The 23,575-nt window shown below is 39.4% G+C and overlaps 2 protein-coding genes across 3 annotated transcripts; one reads left to right on the top strand and one right to left on the bottom strand.

The window, feature by feature from the left end:
* Positions 1-1,847: 1,847 nt before the first annotated feature.
* Positions 1,848-15,754, bottom strand: traf2b (Tnf receptor-associated factor 2b). Of its 2 annotated transcripts, none has more exons than XM_083902110.1 (11): positions 15,619-15,754; positions 11,468-11,670; positions 10,392-10,470; positions 10,033-10,131; positions 7,768-7,929; positions 7,604-7,678; positions 6,286-6,360; positions 5,195-5,419; positions 4,637-4,940; positions 4,240-4,388; positions 1,848-3,260 (listed from the first exon to the last, which is right to left on the bottom strand). In XM_083902110.1, the coding sequence occupies exons 2-11, from the start codon at positions 11,641-11,643 to the stop codon at positions 3,042-3,044; spliced, it is 1,563 nt and encodes a 520-aa protein (XP_083758236.1). In that variant the 5' UTR covers positions 11,644-11,670; positions 15,619-15,754; the 3' UTR covers positions 1,848-3,041. The 2 variants fall into 2 exon arrangements, with proteins under 2 accessions (XP_083758236.1, XP_083758237.1); XM_083902111.1 differs by lacking the exon at positions 15,619-15,754 and adding an exon at positions 15,225-15,243.
* Positions 15,755-15,846: 92 nt separating this feature from the next.
* On the top strand, positions 15,847-23,095 carry coq4 (coenzyme Q4 homolog). Its single transcript, XM_083903017.1, has 7 exons — positions 15,847-15,894; positions 16,968-17,120; positions 17,883-17,979; positions 18,075-18,177; positions 18,339-18,468; positions 20,038-20,131; positions 22,369-23,095. The coding sequence occupies exons 1-7, from the start codon at positions 15,849-15,851 to the stop codon at positions 22,538-22,540; spliced, it is 795 nt and encodes a 264-aa protein (XP_083759143.1). The 5' UTR covers positions 15,847-15,848; the 3' UTR covers positions 22,541-23,095.
* Positions 23,096-23,575: the final 480 nt, after the last annotated feature.

Raw genomic sequence — 23,575 nt, 5'->3', positions numbered from 1 at the left:
TAACGTGCTGGCAGCAAGGAAAGTTACTGATCAGTAGTGGTTTTGTAGTTTCTCTGCATGAAATGACCTTAAAATTTCGGTGAAATTATTTAAATTTAGCAGAAGTTGTGGTTCTTTTGATTTCCCCAGAATGAGCCTTTTACCATGTTTTTACAGTAGCCTACAATGGACAAACTTAACATCTTTTGAGTTTCGATGCTAACTCAAGGTTAGCTAGGTTCAGCTGCAACGTGCAACTTCACCTAAATTTGACACATTGTACTTTGAATGTGTCACTGCTTTGGTGTCAGTTGCAGTTGCATTGTGGGAAATGTAGGATGGTGTTTTTGTGGTTTTGACTGAGAACATCTCCAGAATGCTGCACGTCAAACATCTCGAAGCTCCAAAAACCCACATTATGCTCGAAACAGAAACTCCCTTTTAGAATGTCGTTCAACGGGCCCTCCCTTCCTTTCAATAACTACAGGTGGTGAGATGATGGTGCAGGAAGAGACTCTGTGATGCCCTTTTGAACAAAGAGAACTTTATTTGTTACAAGCCATGCATCAGTTCAAGCACTTTGCAATTACCTTGAGAGAGTTTCATGTGTCATGGTCATCCTATACATCACATTTGCCCTTTTTTGGGTATTCTAGCTTCAGCACAGAAACCGCTTCAGCACCAAAGATGGTGCTCCTTCCTCCAAGTGAGGTCAACTTATTCTATACTTCCTTAGCGTCGTAAATACTCTCTCTACACATAATAACAGACTTGTCCGCTCTCCGGTGCCTTTTGTCTAAACAGGAAGCATCTGTGCTCTTCGCCAAGCAAAGTCCAGAACTGACCTAGTATCAGCTCCCACTGCAGTACCATTGATGTGTGTGTTGAATCCAGAATCGACCGTGTCATGAAGAATTTCTGTTTTGCATCTCAATTCAATTCAATTAATCTTTATTTATCAGGGACAATGCAGTGACACATAGGCCCCATTTACACGAAGGGAAAACGCAGATATTTCCACGCGGTTTGGCCTCTCATTTACACGAAAACCCCATCACAGAAAATTATTATTTCTAAAAACTCCGGCCAAAGTGGAGATTTCTGAAAACGCCGGCTATGTGTTGTCGCGTCAACTGGGAGAAATGGGGTTTTAGGCTTCTCAGGCATCGCATTATGCGCCAGAAAATTACGTAATGTGAGCAGGAAGTCGGGAAGTCTGGGAATAAAGTCAGAATAGTCAGAATTCTGGGAATAAAGTCAGAATTCTGGGATTAAAGTCAGAATTCTGGGAATAAAGTCAGAATTCTGGGAATAAAGTCAGAATGAAGTCAGAATTCTGAGTGTAGTCAGAACTCAAATATTTTTTCCTGTGTGGCCCTAATCCTCTTCTGTAGGGATGTGACTTCCTTTTGACTGAAAAAAAACCGTGATTGCCCAAATGTGGTCCTGTGGTGGGATCATTTCAATGCAATGCACATTCTTCAACATATTCCATGATATAAAATGAGCTGTGTTAATGTGTTCATCTAAGTCGGATGCTTCACAAATCAGACATTCATGTAGCTTTTGACATAACTGACCTACATTTAGTAAAATGTGTTCTGCAGATGAACAGTTCACCACATTCATGTCAACAGAAACAAACTAAATACAGTGGTTTCTAACCACTTCTTTTTTTTTACATAGTAGGTTCGTGTGGTTGATGTTTCCATCAGCACTTTGCTGCAGACAGACAGTCTCTGTGACTATAGGCGTCTGTTTTTATCTGTATTTACACAGTGTCGCTTCCTCTTTAAAGAGTGGAAAATGTCATCCATTTTCATACAAGTTTTAATCCAGTACATCACAAATTCTTGTTGAATGGTGACAATGTCAATCACATTTCTACAGGTTTTATTGCTGTTTTTAGTGTTAAGTAAAATGGTTTTCCTATTGCATTGGCACGTTCTTTTTTTTTTTTTTTAGTTTGACAAGAATTTCAGCTTAATAACATTTAGCACAGAAGAAAACAGTGAATATTGACAAATAAGAAATTAAAACACATTTTTGGATTTTTTGACAAAAAAATTATAAAGAAGACGACAGCAACAAGTGACGTAATTGGGAAATATGATGCATGTATTTTTATTATAATCAAAGCATTAAACAATCATATGAATTGCAGATTATTTTATCCAGAGCCCCTGATCCATCTTTTTTGATTGTTTGTTTTCTTGGTTCAAATTAATGTCTAAACATTGAAGTATGATTACAATGTTATAAATATATAATCAAGAAATACACCAAAGCATTTCCAATACAAAGAAACCCATACATATCATAGAATTAAGTGGAAATAAATATTTGATGCCAGTAGTAGAATGTCAGTAAGAAAGTTAATTTTTACAGTTTCCTGTGACTTAATGTAACAGAAAAATACGATTTTTTTTTTTTCCATTAATCACAACTTGCTATATGTCTACATATACAAGCTATCGAGTAACATTTTTGTATAAGCATTTGTATAATGTGTTTATGTCCTTCATTGATGCAGAGCACGTTTAAAGGGATTCCTGACAGTTTGACTTTAAGCTGGGTGCACTGACACTGAGGCTCCACTGGCTGATTATTATTATTTTAGACAGAATGACAGAAGCCAAAGTTACGCTCAGTGTTGCACGAGGAGGAGGCGATAGTTAATAACTGATTGATGTGTTACACACACACTCACACACACATGTGAAATATGAAGTTTTTTTGACGTTGCGTGTTAATGAAGGAGACCCAACAAGACACATTTTTAAGAATGTACTCATTATATAATGCATAATTGTACATGAATTTTATATATGTATATTATATAAAATAAGATTATTTTATGTATAATCACTATATAGGATTCAACATAATGTCTTAATATATGTATATGTGGATTCATGTTATATGATGCTCACATATTTATAGTCATAATTATGTGTATATATATATATATATATATATATAATATTATCAGTATTTACTATCATTTACCATCGTTTGTTTTTCCCTCCTGAAACTTTGGTGCAGCTTCCACAGTCTACACTCTACAAGCCTGTGAGGTCTACAATGGCTTTAATGAAAATGGTGTCGTCTCTCAGATACGGGCTTTTGCTGGCCAGTTTGGCGAGCGGACAGAACAGCGGACACCCACTGGCGATGTTCATCTCACTGATCGGCCGCTGGAAGGATGTGGAGGTAATGTCGGGGCGGAACGCGTCGATGATGTGCTCACGGTTGTTTTGATCCAAGAGCATCAGAGTCACCTGAGGAAACGGGGAGAATGTTACGATGTTACTTTTTATCGTGTTTAAAATGAACTGTTTGTAGGTGCATAATAGCTCTCTATAGCCACTTTTAGAAAATGGATCAAATGGATGCTAAGCCTGAGGTAACACAATGACTCCCTTTACACCTGGAATTAGAATGTGCTTTCTGTGATCAGATACTTCTTCACCACATACACTACCGTTCAAAAGTTTGAGGGAAAAGCACTTGCACAAAAGCAAAGTTTGAAGGGCAAAATTATTATTTTGACTAAAAATCATTATTTCTAATCTTTCTAATATTTTCTATTCATTTCGCAATTCTTTTGATGAATAAAAGTGTGACTTTTGATGGAAAACACCCAAAAAATTGTATAGGTGACCCCAAACTTTTGAACGGTAGTGTACATCGTGCGTCTCCGGCCCTAATGGACACCTCTTCGTTTTACGACGTAGGGGAAGAAGTCGTTCTTTGACGAGCAGAAAACTGACAAAGTTTTGGAGATTTGTCGCCGCTTTCACATTAGCTTTCCTTGGAGCCACGCATTGTGACGTCTGTACCTCCTGAAGTGATTTCGCAGATCATATAACAATCTAACCTTGGGTGTATTTACACCTGCAATTACAAGTGGTCAGGGCTTTATTCGATTGCAATGTTATCACAGATGACACATTTTAATGCCAGGTGTAAAGGGGGCCAATGTCCCTTGTGAATGCAACAGCATTTTCATTTTGCAGGAGTTCCGGTTTAATTGCCGTCTCTTCATACAGTTTATGATTTAATGTGCTGCAGGATAAGATATGAAAACATTCTGAATCAATACAGGCAGAGCGATTCTGTCTCTCAGAAGCACCAGAACTATTTATGTTACTTTGTGCACACTCACAAGGAGATGCTGCACACAATCAATGTGATTTTTAAAAGAAAAACAGTCCTGGTTTGAACATGAGAACGTGTGCACAGCTAGTTTTCCCCTACCTTCTGACTGAAAGGCCATTTGAGCAGCGCGTCAAACCTGCCCCTCATGACCACGAAGAACAGCGACAGGTGCGTCCCTCGGCCGGTTCCGTCGCCGTTCAGATACAGCCTCAGACACATTTTGTAGCCATATTTACTGGAGTAAAAAGCTGTGACGAGGAGGAAAAAGAAGAGGAATCCAAAATGTAAACAGAGCCTGAAAACGATGTCATATGAGAATAGGAGTGACGTGCACACTCCCTAAAGGAAAACAGGGGTGTAGTTCAGTGGAATTTCCCTTGTCTACAAGCCAAGTGTTAAGATCCTGCGAACCATGAGCTTGGTTCACTCACATGTTAAGGCTGGGAAGTGAGATGCGCCACATGCACAAAACCTATGATTGTGGCGATTGTCTTACCAGGTGAGAACATAGCAGGCGTTCGTCCTCCCACAGCGTCCTGTCTGCGGCGTGAGAAATCTGTGATTTTCCAGACAAATATCCCGTCGTATGTGCAAAACTGGAGTTCCCGCACCAGCTGTTCACTCTCGGAGAGCTGCAAGTCTCTCATGTTCACCATCCTCTCCAGCTGCCGCACCTTGTTGGATAAACTTTCAATCTTCTCTTGGTCTAAACGATGTTGATGCGAAAAAGCCTCCAACGTAACCGAACTACGCTCCACTTCACGATTCAGGACGCACGCTATGTTTTCTAAAGCGGTCACCTGTTGGAGAAACGACAACAAATGTGTACATTAGATCCTCATTCAAAGCTAGAAACAACAGCAAATCCACACTCGAGAAGGCTGTAAACCGGTTTTATGAGTATAACTGACTGAAAACTGCTCAAACTTCCTGGTCATTCAGCAGTTTGATATATTCAACTTCTAGGACTCTGCATACAAATAATGTACAAATAAGGACTAAACTGAGGCAGAATAAGAACATAACCTGCAGCTTTAAATCTACTGGGACTCACCTTTTTCTCGAGAGTCACAGACTGCGAGGAGGATGTGGCCCCGATGCCCATTGTGACTCCCTCCTCAGGAGCTCTGTAAAGGCCCAGACCAGAGTCCTCCTGCCACTCTCCAGGACCAGGAGTATCTGCACGTGCTCGACACAGGGACAGAACCATGGGCAACAGCAGGCGCAGGTGCTCCATGGTGCTGCTGTTCTCGTGATCACTGAGCTTTCCGTTATCTATCTGAAAAGTACAACGGGGCCAATTTAGTTTGGGTCAGGTCGGGAATAAAAATCATTATTTCTAATCAATGTCTTGATTATATTTTCTATTCATTTTGAAACTCTTTTGATGAATAAAAGTGTGACTTTTAATGGAAAATACAACACAATTGTATAGGTGACCCCAAACTTTTGAACGGGTGTGTGTTGTTGGTTTTCCGTTTAAAGGAAGTTGTCTCACGCCCGTTTCGATCTTAAATGTTCTGGCATTTTTAACATGTTTTTGGCTTCCTGTCCAAATAGCCATCTTTGTTTTATTTTCAAAACATGGGTATAACTTGGAATGTGTTCAAAATGATCTCCCCTCCCATCATTGGATAAAGTATTTTGTATTAAGGATTTTGTGAAAATATTAACCTCACTTTCTATAACTCTGTGCACAACAGATCAAAACCCACCAAGGAGATTTTAAGTGTCTTCATGCACTGAAGTCCAGATATGGCTGGAGATTTTTGTGAGAACACAAATGTCTGCAAAAGTTCCCCCTGAACATTCTCCTGCCCATTCTCTAGACAAATCTCTGGATATTGTCCGAGTGAGCTCATGTGAAAACACGGCAGGAGGAGCATAATCCACAGCAAGTGGTGTCCTCCTTCCTGCAGGCTAAAGCCAGGTGGCCACCGCCTTGACTTGGATACTCCTGGGGTGCTCACAGAAATGCACCTCACCCAGAGATTCATCACATGTGAATGTCTGAAAATGGCCTTTTTGTAATGTTGAATTACACTGTTAAAGATCCACAGTATTTAAATCTATATTTTTGTGCACCTGCTTCAGTGAAAACCAACACAATGAAAGGATTATATGTGATGACATTAGCACGCATACCACAGATTTGCAGCCCACTTCACTGAACGGGCAGGCACTCTTCGACTTGGTGCAGGTCCTGGTGTGATCACTGAACTGTGGGCAGAGAGGCCAAAAAAATGTTAGTTCAAACAAATGCCTCAACAAAAAAGTAAAAAAATTCCTGAAACCTCAATCAAGAAACCTGATGGTGCGTTGTAATTCTATTTCAAGATGGAGAAAAACAAGTTCCAGACCTTGTATAAAGTGAGAAAGTTGTCTTTTGTAATCATTTTTTATATACTTTAGGTAAGTGGCTGGCCTTGCAGTGGCTGCCATCTAACACTGCCATGTTTCAGAGTGTGTATTTCCCGTGTTGAGGGCAAAGTTTATCTTGACATTCTCTTCAGTATTTGAAGGCCACCATCGCTCCCTGATAAAATTGTGTTGTTGACGTCATTAGGAAAGGAATGGGTGTCACTATAAAGGCCAGGGTCAAACCAACTGCAACGTTCTGCCAGGGTCCACTTGACATGGATTTTGCCATCTGCTGATCTTGTGTTGGTCCACGTAAAACCCTATGAGGACAAAATGTGCGACCACCTCCAGCTTCATGCTGCACTGACTGTATGTCCCAGCTGCTTATGTTCTGTGTAGTACAACACTTTCCAGTCCAGTTGGGTGGTGTGTTTTTCTTTTAGTCAAGGACACGGCAACCTTGAAAACGTGCTTGTTGGGGGGGAATATGAGGAAGTCCACTGCAACCCACACACGTACAACTAGAGTACGCAACACGTATGGAGTTCTAGACTGACACGGTCCCTTGTTTTAGTACGGATAGAACCACAGGCATGTATGCGCATGTGGAAATGCAAAGCGGCTCTTACAGTATGGAGATACATTTGTGTTCACTCACACAAAATAGATTTGCAAGCAAAAAAGAGATTTGAGAGCAAAAAAAGCTCTCATCCATCACTGGACACTGTGATGTCCACCCTGACCGTACCGGGTCTACCTCCACCCAGTATGGTCAGGGTGGAGGTAGACCAGCTCCACCCACGACAGTCAACAACAAAAAAATGTCACTTCCTCGCATCTTGTTGTGCCACAGCCACAAATGGAGCAGGTGGGAAAAAAGCTGCTGGAAGTCCTCCTTTGTAGTCTGTTGCATCATGTTCTTTTCTGGTGGTTGCACCAGTATGACGTCACACTACGCGTCCATTGTGCACAGCCCACACCAAGTAAAGGTGACCCAGAACTTTACCGTTCCAAACCGTACCACGATGGAAACACTGCATTAGATGTCACTAATTCTTACACAGTGGACCCTTTAAAGGGTAATTTGAAAAATAGCTCAAACCTTTTCTCTTGGGATCTTCTTCTTGCCACAGTCCTTGCACTGTAAAGGATACTTCAGGCAAATTTCATCATGGGCCTAAAATACACAATTGAAGGAGAATTTTACTTTGCGTTGTCCAAAAGAGCCGGCAACCGCTTTACTTGTACACAGTCTCCATGCCTCACCTTAATCTCTTTAAAGTTGAACGTCATCTTGCAGTACTTGCAGTTCAGTGTTCTCGCCTCGCATTCTCTCTCATCATGTCGCTGTTTCTCTGTGTGGACGACCCATGCTTGGCAGGCCTCGCACTGTATTCGCTCAAATTCACAGCGCCCTTCATGCTGCGCCTGTGTATGGAGGACAGGTTCTTTATTATCATCAGCCTATTACCGAGAACATTCACTCATTCATTCATGCATACATAGACAGTTTGTGCTTCTCACGCAGGCCAAATGGGTTTGTTCATTATCTGTCCCATACCCAAGCACTTAGCAGATGATCCAAAAAGTATTGCTTTTGTCAGTCACATAATTCAAGTACCACACCTGTTGTCAAAATAACTAGCATGAATGAAGTTAGGTATGTGTAAATAAACATCTCCAGCTACACCCAAACATTTATGTGGGCGAGAATGTGGAAAAGCAAGCTTTATATTTTTTTACACCTTATCATTAGTGCGTGAAAGGTCAAACAGTTGTACATCACTGTAATAATGCATGTGGCGTTGAATACGTGTGTTAAGTTATCATCAATCCATTATGCTTCATGATTAAAAAAAAAAACAAACAAACAAAAAAAACCCATAAAGAATTCAGTTAAAAAGAGACATCTGACCTTAAAACATACAAAATATTAGATTGTGGCTTGAGAGCACAAACCTCCACCAACAACCCACCTCTTTTTTTGCTGTACATGTTTTTACATGTACATAAAACACACTTTACATTGTGCATGTTATTCTCATAAACACAGCAACTGTTGTTAAAACTACCCATTACACAATCTGCACCTCCCAAATGTAATGTGTTCACCCTCTGATGAAGTTTAATGGCAAAGTCATTTTTAAATTATTCTGCTGACAGACGGACAGACAGCACTGAAAACACATCAACCTTTTTTTTCTTTACCCCCAACAAAAATAGGAAGATGTGGAAGTAAAACTATAAAAAAACAGAACAGAAAATTGCAATACATAATAATCGAAAAAATTACACAACTTTAAAAGGGGCGTGGCTTGATAGCGAGGTGGAGTTTGCTGACCCTGATGCCAGTCCCTTTCACAATGACTACCAGCAACATGTCGAAGCCACACAGCAGGATCCGCAGGTAGGTTAGCATGTTTTTCGCTCACTTTCAGACACGCTACGCTTGCAAACCACGACGGGAACGTCCAAAATAATCTTAACCAGCTTTTCAGGCAGATCCCTGTCCTTGCTACACCACTTGGTGCCACATTTATTCCTTTTTTCCAGCTTTGTGTAGTTTTGGGCGTGTACGGCTAGTGAATGACTAGCTAGCTGAGTGCAGCAAACCAACGCTGACTCACACGGCTGCCCACAAAATGTCACAAAGTAGTTGTAACCATTTTATCAACACTAATAAAACTACAGCGCACTTTGATCTCAATGGTCATAGAAAAGCAAGCTTGTTGTTTCACTTGTAAGAGAGAGGCTAATTAGCGAGCTAAACCAATCACAAGCACATTTTCAAAGCATGCAAAACAATTGTCTTGTGTCTCCTTTTTAAACATGTTTCCTGTCATCACACTATTACAACATTTCCTGTGTTGAACCTCAACTGTCAACTGCATTCAATAAAACCTCAAACAGAAGACAGCCACTACAAGTACACAGAACTTCATCAACAAAACTTATCAACTTGCCCAACACTTGAGACATTATCATTAAACTTGTCAACAGATGCCACTCATTCAAACATACACATGTCAGACAGCAGACAGTGTTCCTGATACTGAAGGGGCTTTTCTATATTTGGACAAACCACAGTGTGAGAGAAGGTGTTTCTGTTTTGTGAAGTTCCCTTATAAACTCCAAATGCAGCAGTTTCATTTTCAAGTCATGGCGTCTCATCCCGCCATCAGCAGTCTAGTTTCGCTTTGAGCTGCCTCTTATGGCGCTGGTACTTTCCAACTGAGCTGTTGTTGATAAATTAGTAAGATACTAGGGACTTTCCAGACCACGTTATGTTTCACTTCCTCTTTCCCTACAGCAGTTGCTGCACTACTTGTAACATGACTACACTGTTCCACATTGTTCAGCCACGATGTGAAGTGAAAGTTCTGGAACACACTAGTCTGGGACATATATCAATTACCAGGAAGAGAAAGATTACAAAGTACTGGTTTTGGGTGTGGGAAAGAAGAAGGAAAACACACAAAGCAACAGTCAGCCAAAATGCTGAGAAAAAAAACAAAAAACTTTTTAGTTCACCTCATACTCTTTTATTGAGCCTGTCCAGTTGCAGCCCTGATTCAAACACCTGGCCGGCAGACTTGCAATCTCTCGACCTGCTGCATTGTCAGGAAATGCCTGGTGGAGGGGCAAATAACAAAGAGGTCAGTCAGTCAGTCAGGAAACCACAAATGCAGCCCACTCTGTCTTTGTGTGGCTGCGGTGAAGGAAAGCCCCATCAGTAATGGTCTCGTGTGTGTGTGTGTGTGTGTGTGGGAGGGGGATTGGAGACATGCATTTCCTTAAAAGAGTGGGAGTGTGGGAGTGAAGGCTGCTAAACTTATTACACAGATGAATTATCAGATAACTAGGCAAACATGCAGACTTCAAAAGCTTACCTCATTACTGTTGAGAATGGACGTAGGCTCCTCAAACATTTCCTCTTGACGACAAGCTTCACAAGGCTTTGGCCCAGAACTACCAGACAAAACAATTTGTGTGACGTTATAATTTAAATCAAAACACAGCTGGTTGACAGTTTTCTGCTAATTTATAACTGGAACAGAATGACCGGTATGAAATGGATGAATCATCAATGAATGCAACAACAGTGAAAGACACACATCATGCAATTTGTATCCTTGTGTGGGAAATGTGTGAGTAAAATGGATTGACAACACCTAAATGACTAAGAATTACAAACACACACACACTATAAAGGCTAAACAAAAAGCACAAGTGAAATTATCTTTACAACCTGTGTTTTGAGACACAGTAGGAAATTCCCATTTAAAAACGTAGATTTCACAGGTGCTTTTCCCAAGCTTCATTAAGCTGATGAGGTCCAACACTTTCACCTTACATTTAATGATAATGTCAATGGACATAAGATGCAAAGCCAATGTATTATTAATAAGAGGTTGACCAATTTTTGGGTTTTCGAAGGCGGATGTAACAACGATAGTTGTTCTGACAGCAATTCAAATATTCATGACAGTATTACAAAACTGAAAAAAAATCCAGCTCACCCTAACCTTATTCAATTCCACTGGAGTTTGTTTTTGTTTGAATTTGATTGCACTGACGCGTCATTTACTGGCTGACATGTTAATGAAGGTGAACTAACTTGTTTTTCCTTCCTCCAGCTCTATAGCTAATGAATTCACAATGCGTAAGAACAACACTGAACAACCAATGAGTCAGAGAAACGGGGGGAAAAAAAACAACACAATGGAACACCTTTAGAATCAGTGAGCCAGATCCTTGTGGATTAACATCAGTAATAGAGTCCAGTCACGTGACCGATGAGCTTGTGTGAAGTAGCTGGTACTGGTGATTTGGATGCACCAAAAAAAAACAGTAATAATAATAATAATAATCCCCAGAGATGAGCAGAGGTAAGAACTAAGGATGTACTGAAGCATGTCCAGTAAGAAGGTAAGCATTAGGGTTGGTCGGTGGACCTCCGGTGTACCTGGTGAGCTGCTTGAAGCAGTAAACACAGAAGCGGTGGCCACACTGAGCCTGAACAGGCTTCCTCAGGACCTGGAGACACTGCTGACATTTGTATTTATTCTCCATGGGCACCGACAGGACACTCAGTGGAATCCCTGGTAAAGAGTTCACGCAGTCCATCGAGATTCGTGCCATTGTTCTCCATCAATCTGGAGCTACCTCCTGTAAGGGAATAGCACACACAACAGATTTCATGAGCCAAAAAAACTTTAGTGCAATTAGACAAGACGGAACATGAAACGAAATGTCAGGTTTACCCAGATCTAAGACTTCCTACTCTGTCACTGACTTACCAGTAATCATATTCTAGTTATACCTGTCATGATTGTACTTATTGGAAATGTGAGGATGTGGGAAATTCTGCAGCTGCAGTGAAAGTGCTAAAGTTCAAAGAAAAAAAAATGTAATTGCCAGTTCATCTTTGAAAATGTGGAAACTATAGTTTGACTGATATGGATTTTTCTATGTTGGATGCTGCTCTTTAGAAATCAGTGAGAAAGATGTTAACCGTTTGCAACTGTTGTGGATGATGCATCAGTACAATTGTGTTATTAACAGCTACTTTGATGTAGAATACCACATGGTACGGTATGGGACACAAAAAAAGTGGTATTTTATTTAAAAAAAATGTATGACATGTTTATCTGTTTCACCTTATCTGCTTACGTGTACATGAGATGCGTGCCAACTCTTTTTGGATTACAAACTGCACCATCAGTGCTTCGTGCAGGAGACATGCTGATCTGCCAGGAAACCAACATGTCTGATAAGATGCTGTAGATTGTAGGCACGCAGTGCTGAAGTACACTAGTTATTTGCTAATACTTTTATTTCACGTATCTCCATCCAAAGCCTTTATGTGGACTTTTATCAAACGATGCAAAATATGACCGATATGTTAGCAAGAGATAAGTTGCTGGTAATAGCACTACGACATGTTCAGTCTGTGTGTCATATTTTATTGGGTAACGACAACTTTTAAACGTAGAGTGTTTTAAAACGATTCTCTACAACACGAGTTCGCCGAACACCATTGGTCCATTTGCACAAATTAAAGTTTCACGAAGACACAGCATTGGTATTTGGTAAGTAAGTAATAATTGTGCTTGTAGCACCATCTAGTGGTGATTATGTGTACTACAACAACCATAACCGAATGCAGTGAATCGCGTCATTGTCTGTTGTCACAAAATTAAAAAAATAAATACATATCTGTGCTTTACTCAAACATAATTTTAAATGCAATAAAATCTAACTTTTAACGAAGATTTATAACATTCCCTGTTTTAGTGCCACCTGGTGGAAGCATCAAGAATGACACTGTGGGGAGTTGATGGCTGTGTCATGAATAAAACAAATGTACCTGTGCATTGGCATTGAATTTCTGTTAATGAGTTTCTGTGAAGATGTGGGTATTTTTTTCAGTTTAAACCTAAATATAAGCAGTCGTGTTTGGTGCATGACGGTTGCCAGATTGCATAAAGTCCAGGGAGGAAATCATTTTCCAAATCATCAGTTTCTCAATGTCCCTATGTTGTAAAAGATTGTCACTGGAGTTTAAACTTTGGGTATAAATTTAATTGAATGAAGTTCAAAGTTTAAACAAATGTAACTGATTAGCCAATTTTATTGCAAAAAAAGGTGCTGTCTAGATATTTTTTTTAGTTTGCAGTGCAGTTTCTCCTTCTTAACACTGTGTAATGAAAATGAAAAATGGTCTCTAAAGTGTGTAAAACTTTAATTCCATAACTTCAAGTCAGACGAACCAAAAACAACATGAAGATATTAGGTGAATTAGCTGTTGTGGCAATACTTTCATCCTGCATTAAAGAGAATCTGCACACATTCATGTCACCCAAAAAAACATCTTATTTTAGAAATGCTTGCTTTATAAAAGGCTTATTCCATTAGTAATTCTTTCTGTGCTTCTGACACATCACTTGTGCGGGGAAAACAATGGTGTTTTTTCCTGCACAGCAGATGTGATCATATCCAGACATATTCCTACATATTTCCGCAAAACTTGGTTTGATGTGCAGCACGTATATAAAACTGTGAGCTTGTGTCGGTGGTGCAGCAAAGAAACCTTGCACATTTCAGGCTGCTGTGACAGGAAAATATAACCTTTGAAATACTTGTCTGCTTGGTGGCAGGAGGATAAAGGTTGCATGATAAATTGTTGTTTCTAATGAAGTGAATTGTTCTGTACAAAGGGCAAGTAAGTACTTCATTTGGTTTTGTTTTGGTTACAAAACACGTTATTTGTATTGCACTAACAAACTGGGAATTGACAGTGACACTGTGCTTTTGCTCTGTGTTTACTGAACTCTTAAGTTGACTTCGCTTAAAGGTAGAACATATCCACATCTCTTTAAAGCCTTGGAGGCAGTTTGACTGTGCAAAGACCAGCAGCCAACTTTTACATCTCATTTTCATATTTAGTTGCAGGGAACATGTGTCTGCATGAGAACTTTAACAACTTTGTCATGCTTGTCACAAGATAAGGGCATGAGTCTCTCAAGGGAGCATATGACCAGTGATGCATCCTGTGACCATTCAAACTAAAAACAACATGATCTATTACAGTGGTTCCCAAAATTTCCACAGTCCCATGCCCCTTCAGATATTTGACCTCCAGCCAAGAACCCCAGTTTGGGCATCACTGATCTATTAGAAGGTGTTTTCTTTCATTTAGGTCTGGGTAATTGTTCAATAAGAATATACTGTATATTATTCAATATACATATAAGATTCAATGTATATACTATATATAATGAGACACAACACATGATTACTGTTAAATGTTTTGTCTCAGACTTGTGAAATATAGCTCTGTTTAATGTGTATTTGCTGTTTTCTTGATATAAAAGAAGTGTAATACACAGTTCGTAGCTGTTCTTTGCCTTTCACTCAGGACCAAAACTTAACAATAATCTGCTATTACTCCCTGCCCTAGCTTCAACCAAATCACATTACAAAGCAATTTAACTGTGTGTTATTCTTTCTAACAATGATAAATAATGTGGTAATAATTTGGTCGAACTGTCTTTTATATTTCACATGAACATAGCTTGAATGTAGTCCTTTAAATGACCTCCACATTTCAATCATTAGTACAATTAAGTGGAAAGTGTTACGAAATTCCTGACTTACACACGAATGGCCTTTTTTGATGACTTACTAATGACTACTCCTTACACATTCTTATTACACAACCTTTCACAATCATAATCTGTCAGTTTCAGCAGTTGGAACATGTTGAAACCCTGGCATACTACCTGGCACAGGTAGTATGAACAGCACCTCCAGTTACTATACACACACAAAAAGCTGTTGCTTTGTTTGTGTTGCCAAAATAAAAGTCTCTCTACAACAACAGAAACAACCCAACATCCTAAAAAAACACCATCACAGACCACCAGAACCTATGAAATAAGAAGTCTTCCACTAAATAAAAACACAAACTAAAACTAAGCTGTAAATGAAGAAAACAAACACAATTATAACGAAATAACTACATCCACACAACCGTCAATTATATAAAGTCTGTGGGAAAACAAACAGCAACAAACAATGGCAGAAAGAAGTCACAAACAATGACTTTGATGATTCTCAAACCCAGCACAAACGAATACATTCAGACTGTCTCTCTGCGCTGTGTTCCGTCAATACTCGTCTACTACTGCTACCACACTGACTAGAGAAACTTTACTCACCGAGCTTCTAACGTGCGCCTTTTTTCTTACAGTGGCGCATTTGTCAGCCGATCTATTTCAAATTACAAATGAGTTACTCCCTCACCCACGTCAGCAAGAGAAAATGGGAGTGTTCACTTTAAATAAACCCTGCCACTTAATGAGAGGTTTTCTGAACAACTACTGCATGTTTGCCTGTTTGTGTTCGTGTGTGTGTGTGTACATTTGACTTGGCACAAGGAATTATACAAACATCTACGAGTTTAACTTTACCTCATGGTTTTTACGACAACTTCGTGCAGCTAGGTTACAGCTGTCCTGTAACTGTGGTGTTAGCGAGTAAACTACTCGGTTGGCGACCTACAAACCGTGTTACTTGATTTAAAACACACACACACGAGCTCAGCTGACTAACCTTGATGTCTCAGCAGAGGCTTTGTCTACACACAGGAGATAAAGGTGTTCTTGCATGAGAAGGACAACTCAACCTTACTAAGTTGTTTACGAGTTTCTATGTGTGCGCTCGTTTTTTTCATAAGGCAGCTCAGAGAAGGGCGGGCTTTGTCATAGACATTTCCTGGGGCTACCCCGGTGTTAAAAACTATACCATCGTTCAACGCATGCGCAGCTGCGTTCACAATGTGGATGCAACGTTGGTTCAATCAACGGCACCGAGTTTTGACCTGTAAAGGTACGACTTTTCCACGCGTGAGCTGTTGCTTTATGAGACAAAATTAACGGGTACCATGTTTGTTTGGACTAACCTTGATTATTTCGAACCGTGTTAATGTAAATCATTATTTATGTGAACGTTTAGCCTGCTAGCATGCTAGCATAACATACTGTCAGTGGAGGCACGAGCTGGAATCGAACACTCATTTGTTTGTACCATATATTTTGAACAATTCTGACCAATATAAAACCAATAATGTGCACCGTATCGGCTTGATACTGTCAACATCGCTGCTTTGAACATGGGACATATAAGGAGCAGTGGCGTTCACAGCCAGTTTGAAGGGCAGCGGCGAAAGCTGAAAGGGCACCTACTGCGGACAGGTGCCACTAGTATACTGAAGGCAGGCATGTCCAAAGTGAGACTTGGGACCAAAGACATCCTGGCCCTGGGACCAGGATTTCATGTGGACATGTTTATGGACCTCCACACATTATTGTTTCATTAAGGAAGTTTACATTGCGTTATTGCAGCAATGTGTGTCACCTTCTTTATATATATTTATATACATACATAAAATGACTGTGTCATATCTGTAGACACTTATATCTGGTAATACTACTATAAACTTATACTTAGTATATAGTAGTATAAGTATCTACTATATCTGGTAATGTGCCATCCCTATACATCCAACCAACTATTTACTAATTATATTGTCTTTGTCCACTAAATTAGAGCTGCAACTAACGATTATTTTCGTAATCGATTAATCTGTCGATTATTTTCTCGATTAATCGATGAATCGTTTGGTCCAGTAAATGTCAGAAAATGTTAAAAATAAAAACCAAAAACCACAAACCAAAATGATTCAGTTTTAATGATTTCTTTGTTTATGTGGAGCAAAGAAACCAAGAAAATATTCACATTTAGGAAGCTAAAACAACCAGAAATCTTGTTTTAATCATGAAAAAAGCTTCAAACCGATTATCAAAACAGTTGGCCATTAATTTAGTAATCGATTAATAATCGATTCATCGATTAATCATTCCAGCTCTACACTAAATGTTGTTCCACCTTTGCCTCAGCAGTGTGTGTCCAGCAGTTGTGCATTAGCAGCAGTCAGTATACAGACCCCTGCTATGATGGGCTGTATCCTGGACACATCCCCACCACCCCTATCCAGAAAGCACTGTTGGCTGTCGGGTCAGGCATGGCTGCACTACAGAACCCCTACAGACACGGTGAGACTCTTATATTTATAATTATAGCAATTATTATGAGGGGAATCTTGCATAGATTGCTTTGCAACCTAGTTAAAACCATGAAGCATCTTTAATCATGACTGCTGAACTAATTAAAAAATTCTTAAAATTCTGCTTTTGTTTTTTTTGCCTCGTGACATGTCGAACAGTGACTTGTAGTTTTGCTATCTCTTGAATGTTGTTTCCAGGATTGTACTCAAACATGTTAGCAAGGTTTTTCCTCTAGGCCATTGTCACATGCTTCAAAATTATTTGGAATCAATTTTGTAGTCAGAAAAAATACAAAAAAACCAAACTGGTTAAAACCAGAGGAAGCTTGCTTACCACTGGTGGTACTCCGGTGCTACGACATTTTGAGAACCATGGCATTAAAACATAATAAAAGAGGATATAATATTAGGAACAAACACAAAGAGACCAGTATTTTCCCTCCAAAAGATCTCCCCAGATACACAGATACCTCTACCATCACTACTAACTACCAAAGTTCACCTATTTGGATCTGCTTTTAATTTGTAAATAAACATGTGATGTGCTTTATATTTTTGTATGTGTCATTTTATGAATCGTGTTTGAGAATCTTCAAAAGCTCTCTAAAATGAAATATATATATCAAACTAATGGGAAATGTAAGCAATGAGTGCTACCTCAAGATGAACAAAATTATTTTTACACTGAAGGTTTGGCAGCAACAAAAGGCCACAGGTTAGAAAATGTCTTGTTTTGTGTATTTGATAACAGACATGGTTGCAGTGCTCGGAGAGACGACGGGACAACTCGCGTTGATTAATCTCAGGGATAAGATGCGAAACGACCCTGAAGGCTACACCATCCTAATGTAAGACATTTTTAGCACTAAAAATTATATAATTCAGTTTTTTTTCCTCCTGTGATAACATTTTTTTCCTGCTGGATATTAATTGGTTGTCGCAGAGAACGGCCCAGGATCCGATTGTCTACACTTGATCTGAGCAAGATGTCCTCACTGCCCGAAGGCTCCTTTGGGAGAGAATACCTCCGTTTTCTGGAGGATAATGTGAGTGTTTGATGATGTTCATGGGGTGAAATCAGTGAGTCATATAGAACAAGTATCAAACTGTCTCATTTCAAGTGACTCATACACTGACTTCATCCCACAATCATGTGCTGTATCACATTTTGTCTCTCATCATCTCCTCCACTTTCCTGTTCTTGCAGCATGTCACTCCTGACTCAAGGGCAGATGTGAAGTTTGTAGACAATGAGGAGCTAGCTTACGTCATACAGAGATACAGGGAGGTCCATGACCTGTTGCACACCTTACTGGGCATGCCCACAAACATGCTGGGTGAGTAAGCCTTTCTGAATTCTGCCATCCATACAATACATTTTAAATTCCCCATTGTCCTGCAGAAATGTGGCATCTCTTATTGGAATTTAAAGGCAAGCATTTTTGACCTTCTCTAATGCCTGTAGCTTTGTTAATACTCCACTAAAAGTACAGAAAAAGGAAAAGGTGTCATTGAACACTTCCAAGAGTCATGGACACTTTCATACTCTCACTTTATTAGGTACACAGATGACCTTATTCAACTCTGTGCTCAGAGAACTGCTTGCGCCCTGGATATTTTCTCTTTTTCTGAATATTCACAGTCAACCCTAAAAATACCAGACCAGCCTGTCTGGCACCAACAACCATTCCACAGACAAAATCACTTAAATCCCTTCTTCATGTCGATGCTCACTGCTGGGTCACAATATCGATTTGGCGTTACACCGATATTGTGATTTATTATGATTGTCTTGCAAATATTGATTATTATCACAGAATCGTGGACACTGTATCATCACCACATATCGTGGGGTACGCTGTGATTCCTACCCCTACTTTGAACTGTAGCAGGTTGTCTTGACCATTGTCTACATGCTAAATGCACTGATTAGCTGCCATTAAAGTTAATGAAATGGGTCTATGTTCTATGTCTACTTCTAGCTACCATGTGATTGGATAATTGGATATTTGCGTCAATAAACAATTGAACAAGTGTACCTAATTAAGTGGCCGATGGGTGTATTTTGACATTCAGCCCCTGATTATTATTTTTTTATTATTATTTATTTCTTGATTAATCGTTTGGTCCATAAAATGTCAGAAAACGTTAAAAACGTTCAGTGTTTGTCAAACCTGGAAATGACGATGTTCTCGAATGTCTTGCTTTGCCCACAGACCAAAATTATTCAGCTTTAATGATTTCTTTGCTATGTGGAGCAAAGAAATGAAGAAAATATTCACATTTAAGAAGCTAAAACAATCTTGTTTTAATCATGAAAAAAAGCTTCAAACCGATTAATTAATTATGAAAATAGTTGACGATTAATTTAGTAATCGTTTAATTGTTTCAGCTCTAAATTCTATCACAAACTTTCCATCTGTGATAAATTAAACAGATAAATTAAGCTGGCTGTACCGATTAGTATGAAACTATGTGAACCGAAAGAGTCAGCTGGGATTGTTTCAACCGAAACCTTCTGCTGCAACATAAATAGAAACTTCTGTGAGATTTGTTTCATTTTGTCAAAAATAAATCGGGCTTGACTCACAATACAGCCAAAAACCAAGGAAGAATAACTGTGTGCATGGTGATCAAAACTCAACAGCTAAAGGAGCGAGCTGGAGCAGCACATTTGACATTTGCAGACATGCCAAATGTGTCTCTCTGTCTCTGCCTTTTCCTGTCCAGCTGTCTCCAGCAGTTGCTGTGTTTCACAATGTTAATGGGAACCTGCTGACAAAAGCCTTTATTTAGTGTCACAGTGACCTTATGCAGTCGGGGTTTCACTACAGAAGTTGGATTTCACACTAAATCTGAAATAACTTGATCCTAAATCATTTGCATGGCTTCTGCTTCTGTTTCAGGCGAAGTGGCCGTGAAATGGTTCGAAGCTGCTCAGACAGGCCTTCCCATGTGCACTCTCGGAGCAGTGTTGGGGCCACTCCGGCTAAATGCAAGGTACAATACCTGTGGTTTTGTGACGGTGTTGATTTTACATTTTGACCATCAAGACATTTCGTAAGGTATGTGGTAGTATGATCAGAGGTAGAATTAATTTCAGTTGGATTATTGTCCAGAAATCTACGCCGAAAACCTAAAATAACATTGTCCACCTGACAAAGTAGTGATTGGCACACATTTGAATACAGTCTTGAGTCTTTAGGTTTCACAAATATCAGTCCCGGTTCACCTACGCACAGCTGGTCAGGTGTTGATGGAGGGGTTTTCCAAAGCCGTTCAACCGTCTTTGAAGAACTCCTGTTGACGAAGCTCGTAGCTTTGTTCTCCAGGTGTCACGATACCCACTCTCCTGTTACCAGATGCTCACGGTAAAGAACAAAGCAACAATGACTTTTGTCAGTGATCAGCCTGATATTTATCTCCCTGAGTAAAATGTTTATCCTTAAAAGATCACAATTACCTTGTGGAAAAAAAAGAATCATTAGCTCAGACAGAGCTCTGATGTTGCACTGGTTCATTCACAGAAGTGCAACTAATAAAGTTGCTAATACTCATTCAGAAGAGTTTATCCCAAACTCACTGTTACCTATGCTCGTGTCTTTGTGCTTTCAGTCTTCAACCTGCCTCCTCCTGTCTTGTCATAAAACAATTGCCAACATCCTCATAGATGTTACCAATACATTGCTGGAACTCTCTTAGGGTGCTTTCACACCTGTATTTCGTTCCGATTCAGGGAGTAATATGATGATGATGTCACAATGTTGCAACTTAACCTTACTTCTATTTGTTTTCATGCTCTTGACATGCCTTCAAGCTACGTGCTTCTGAGTGGTCAGAATTTTGTCGGAAATTTGCCGTCCCCTGGATCGCGATATACCAGTGTTCAGTATTATGAACGTTTCAAGATAAGATAAGATAAGATAGTCCTTTATTCGTCCCGCAGTGGGGAAATTTACAGTGTTACAGCAGCAAGACAATAAAGAAGGATAATAAATAATAAACATGCATTACCAAAAAGAGATAGAATATATAAAGTACAATATATAAAGATATTAACACTGACTATAAAAATAGATTTAAAAATAGAATGTAGAATGTACATTATAACCGGTCTGCAGAATATACACAGTATGCACATGGTATTTATAGTGTAAGGAAACAAGGTTGAGCTAATAAATAAGGATATTAAATAAGGATATGGATATTGCACTGATGAGAAAACTACAGTATAAAAAACTTGACAGTATGAAAAATGACAATATATTGCACTTAAAAAAAATGTACATTATGAAAAAAATATATACAGTATATTATAGCAAATGTGAGTGAGCATCTAGGCTACGTCAAGAAAACATATACTGTATCTGACGATGATAAGACGACACACTATTGCTGCATCCAGACACCTACGAAGGAAAAGATGTGTTCTGGAGGCATCTAATGAACTTTTCACCGGGCAGTTTGTAATATGAAGACTGCCTGTTATATCGCATCATTTATAAGCCTAGACTCTTTTCAACGTGTAGCTTGAACTCTGTTTCTGAGCAGTGGCACTGTTGGTGTTCCCGGTTTGTTGGAAATTGCAGCTGGATGCTACATAAATTGAATATGCCCTGCAAACATACCGCTCCATCGAGCATTTGGAACTGAGCTGAGACCACCCTCTCTCGGCGGTCTCGGCCCGGTTGATTTGGTGTGCGATTGCGGTGTTCACACAAACCCATCAGAACCAATCTTGGGGAGAAACGCCCCAAATACCTAGGTATGAAAGCACCCTTAAGGTACAATGCAGCAAGTCAACAAAAACCAAATGAACGCGATGAGCCTCAGTTGTCCTTCCTTGACAATAAGAAAGAAGATTCATCAAATAAACACAAGGTTGTACAACCTTTTATACAAATGCCAAACATTGCCAACAAAGGTCTATTCAACATGTGTAGGTCGTGTCTGGATGAGTGAGACTCTAAAGGTCCATTTTATCCCAAACTTTGGACAGGATGTACGTCTAAACATTAACACTTCTGAGTTTAATACATTCCAAAATCTTGTTAAACCAGTAGATTATTAACAAGAACAATCGCCTCTAAATCATTCTTACCTGTAAATGATAACTCCTTCCTCATTCATTACCTGTCAACTTCATGTTTTTTAAGGAAGTGGTGTAAAATAGATCAATTGTGATCAATTCCTCTTCCTCTATTGCATCATGCTGAACTTTTGTCACCCTCTCATAGCCGTTTGCAGACGCTGTTCACGTCTTTGGGGCCCTGGGCCCTGCAGAACGGGCGACGGGCCCGCTGCGTCCTCAGCATCTTCTATGAGAGACGATGGGAGCAGAGCCTCGAAGACCTGCGACAAGAGCTCAACATCGAACCTCCTCCAATCATACCGGGTGCATCCAAATAGAGGAGCACCTGAGAGTAATGGTTCTGGAATCACCAGACCAAAAAAAATGTCCTCAAAGGGAACCAACTAAAATTAAGTGTGACATTGGAATTTTAGATATTAGTTACAGAGGAACTGAGGACATTTTAGTCTTGCCTAAACTTGGGTTTGTTCCTTTTCCCAACCAAATTAACCTGTTTTGGTTCAACGGGCCATATTTATTCACTGTCTGATATTGACAATATGTTTTTGTATAAAGATTAAAATTACTTTAATCATCCATGAAATGTAACATAATGTGTGATGTCCAGGCGTAAAAAAAAGTATTGCAGCCGTTGAAAGGTTGAGCAACAGCTAAATGTGACGCAACACTGAGCCTTATTCGTGAGAAAGGAACAGCTACTGCTTATCTTATCTTTTGAGTCAATATATGGTCAGATAGTTAATCAAGCCTCTCCTTTTACAGTAATGTGTACACGTCACCATCCAATGATTTTGGTTATTATACTTAGGAGCAGTTGCCTTGTATATTTTTTACAGTGTATATATTTCAAAATTAGGCAAATGCACACAATTACATGAAAAAATGTAATATTTTGTGACGTGTTTTACATCAAATAAATACAAGCCTGTTTGCGTTTAATGCAACATTTTTATTCTATCACATTTGTTGATTTCCTTACTACTGGTATTTTTTTTTTTGCAAGTCAATGGTTGTTTGTCTACAGTATACAGTATGTTGGCCTTGTGATGGATAGACGACCTGTCCAGGATGAGTCTGCAATGAAGGTTGAATTGAATTGAAAGCACAGCAGGTGTTGACATCTTACTCCTTCTACACACTTATTAGTTTATATCATGACAATAACCGGAATAATACACAGCGCTGCAGTAGTTGCTGTAGTTACTAATTTGGCTTCATTCTTGCTTCACTGCCTATTACTGCACCCTCATGTTCAGATTCTCTATGGCTTTGATTTTTAGGCATAAAACCTAAACATTTGCTTTAAATTACTTTTTGTTGTGTATATGTGCAAAGTAACAAGGATTTTCTAT

Source organism: Microchirus variegatus (genome assembly GCF_963457635.1).
Source record: "Microchirus variegatus genome assembly, chromosome: 16".
In the NCBI taxonomy this organism is placed as follows: Eukaryota; Metazoa; Chordata; class Actinopteri; order Pleuronectiformes; family Soleidae; genus Microchirus; species Microchirus variegatus.
This window is presented reverse-complemented; position numbering and strand designations above follow the sequence as displayed.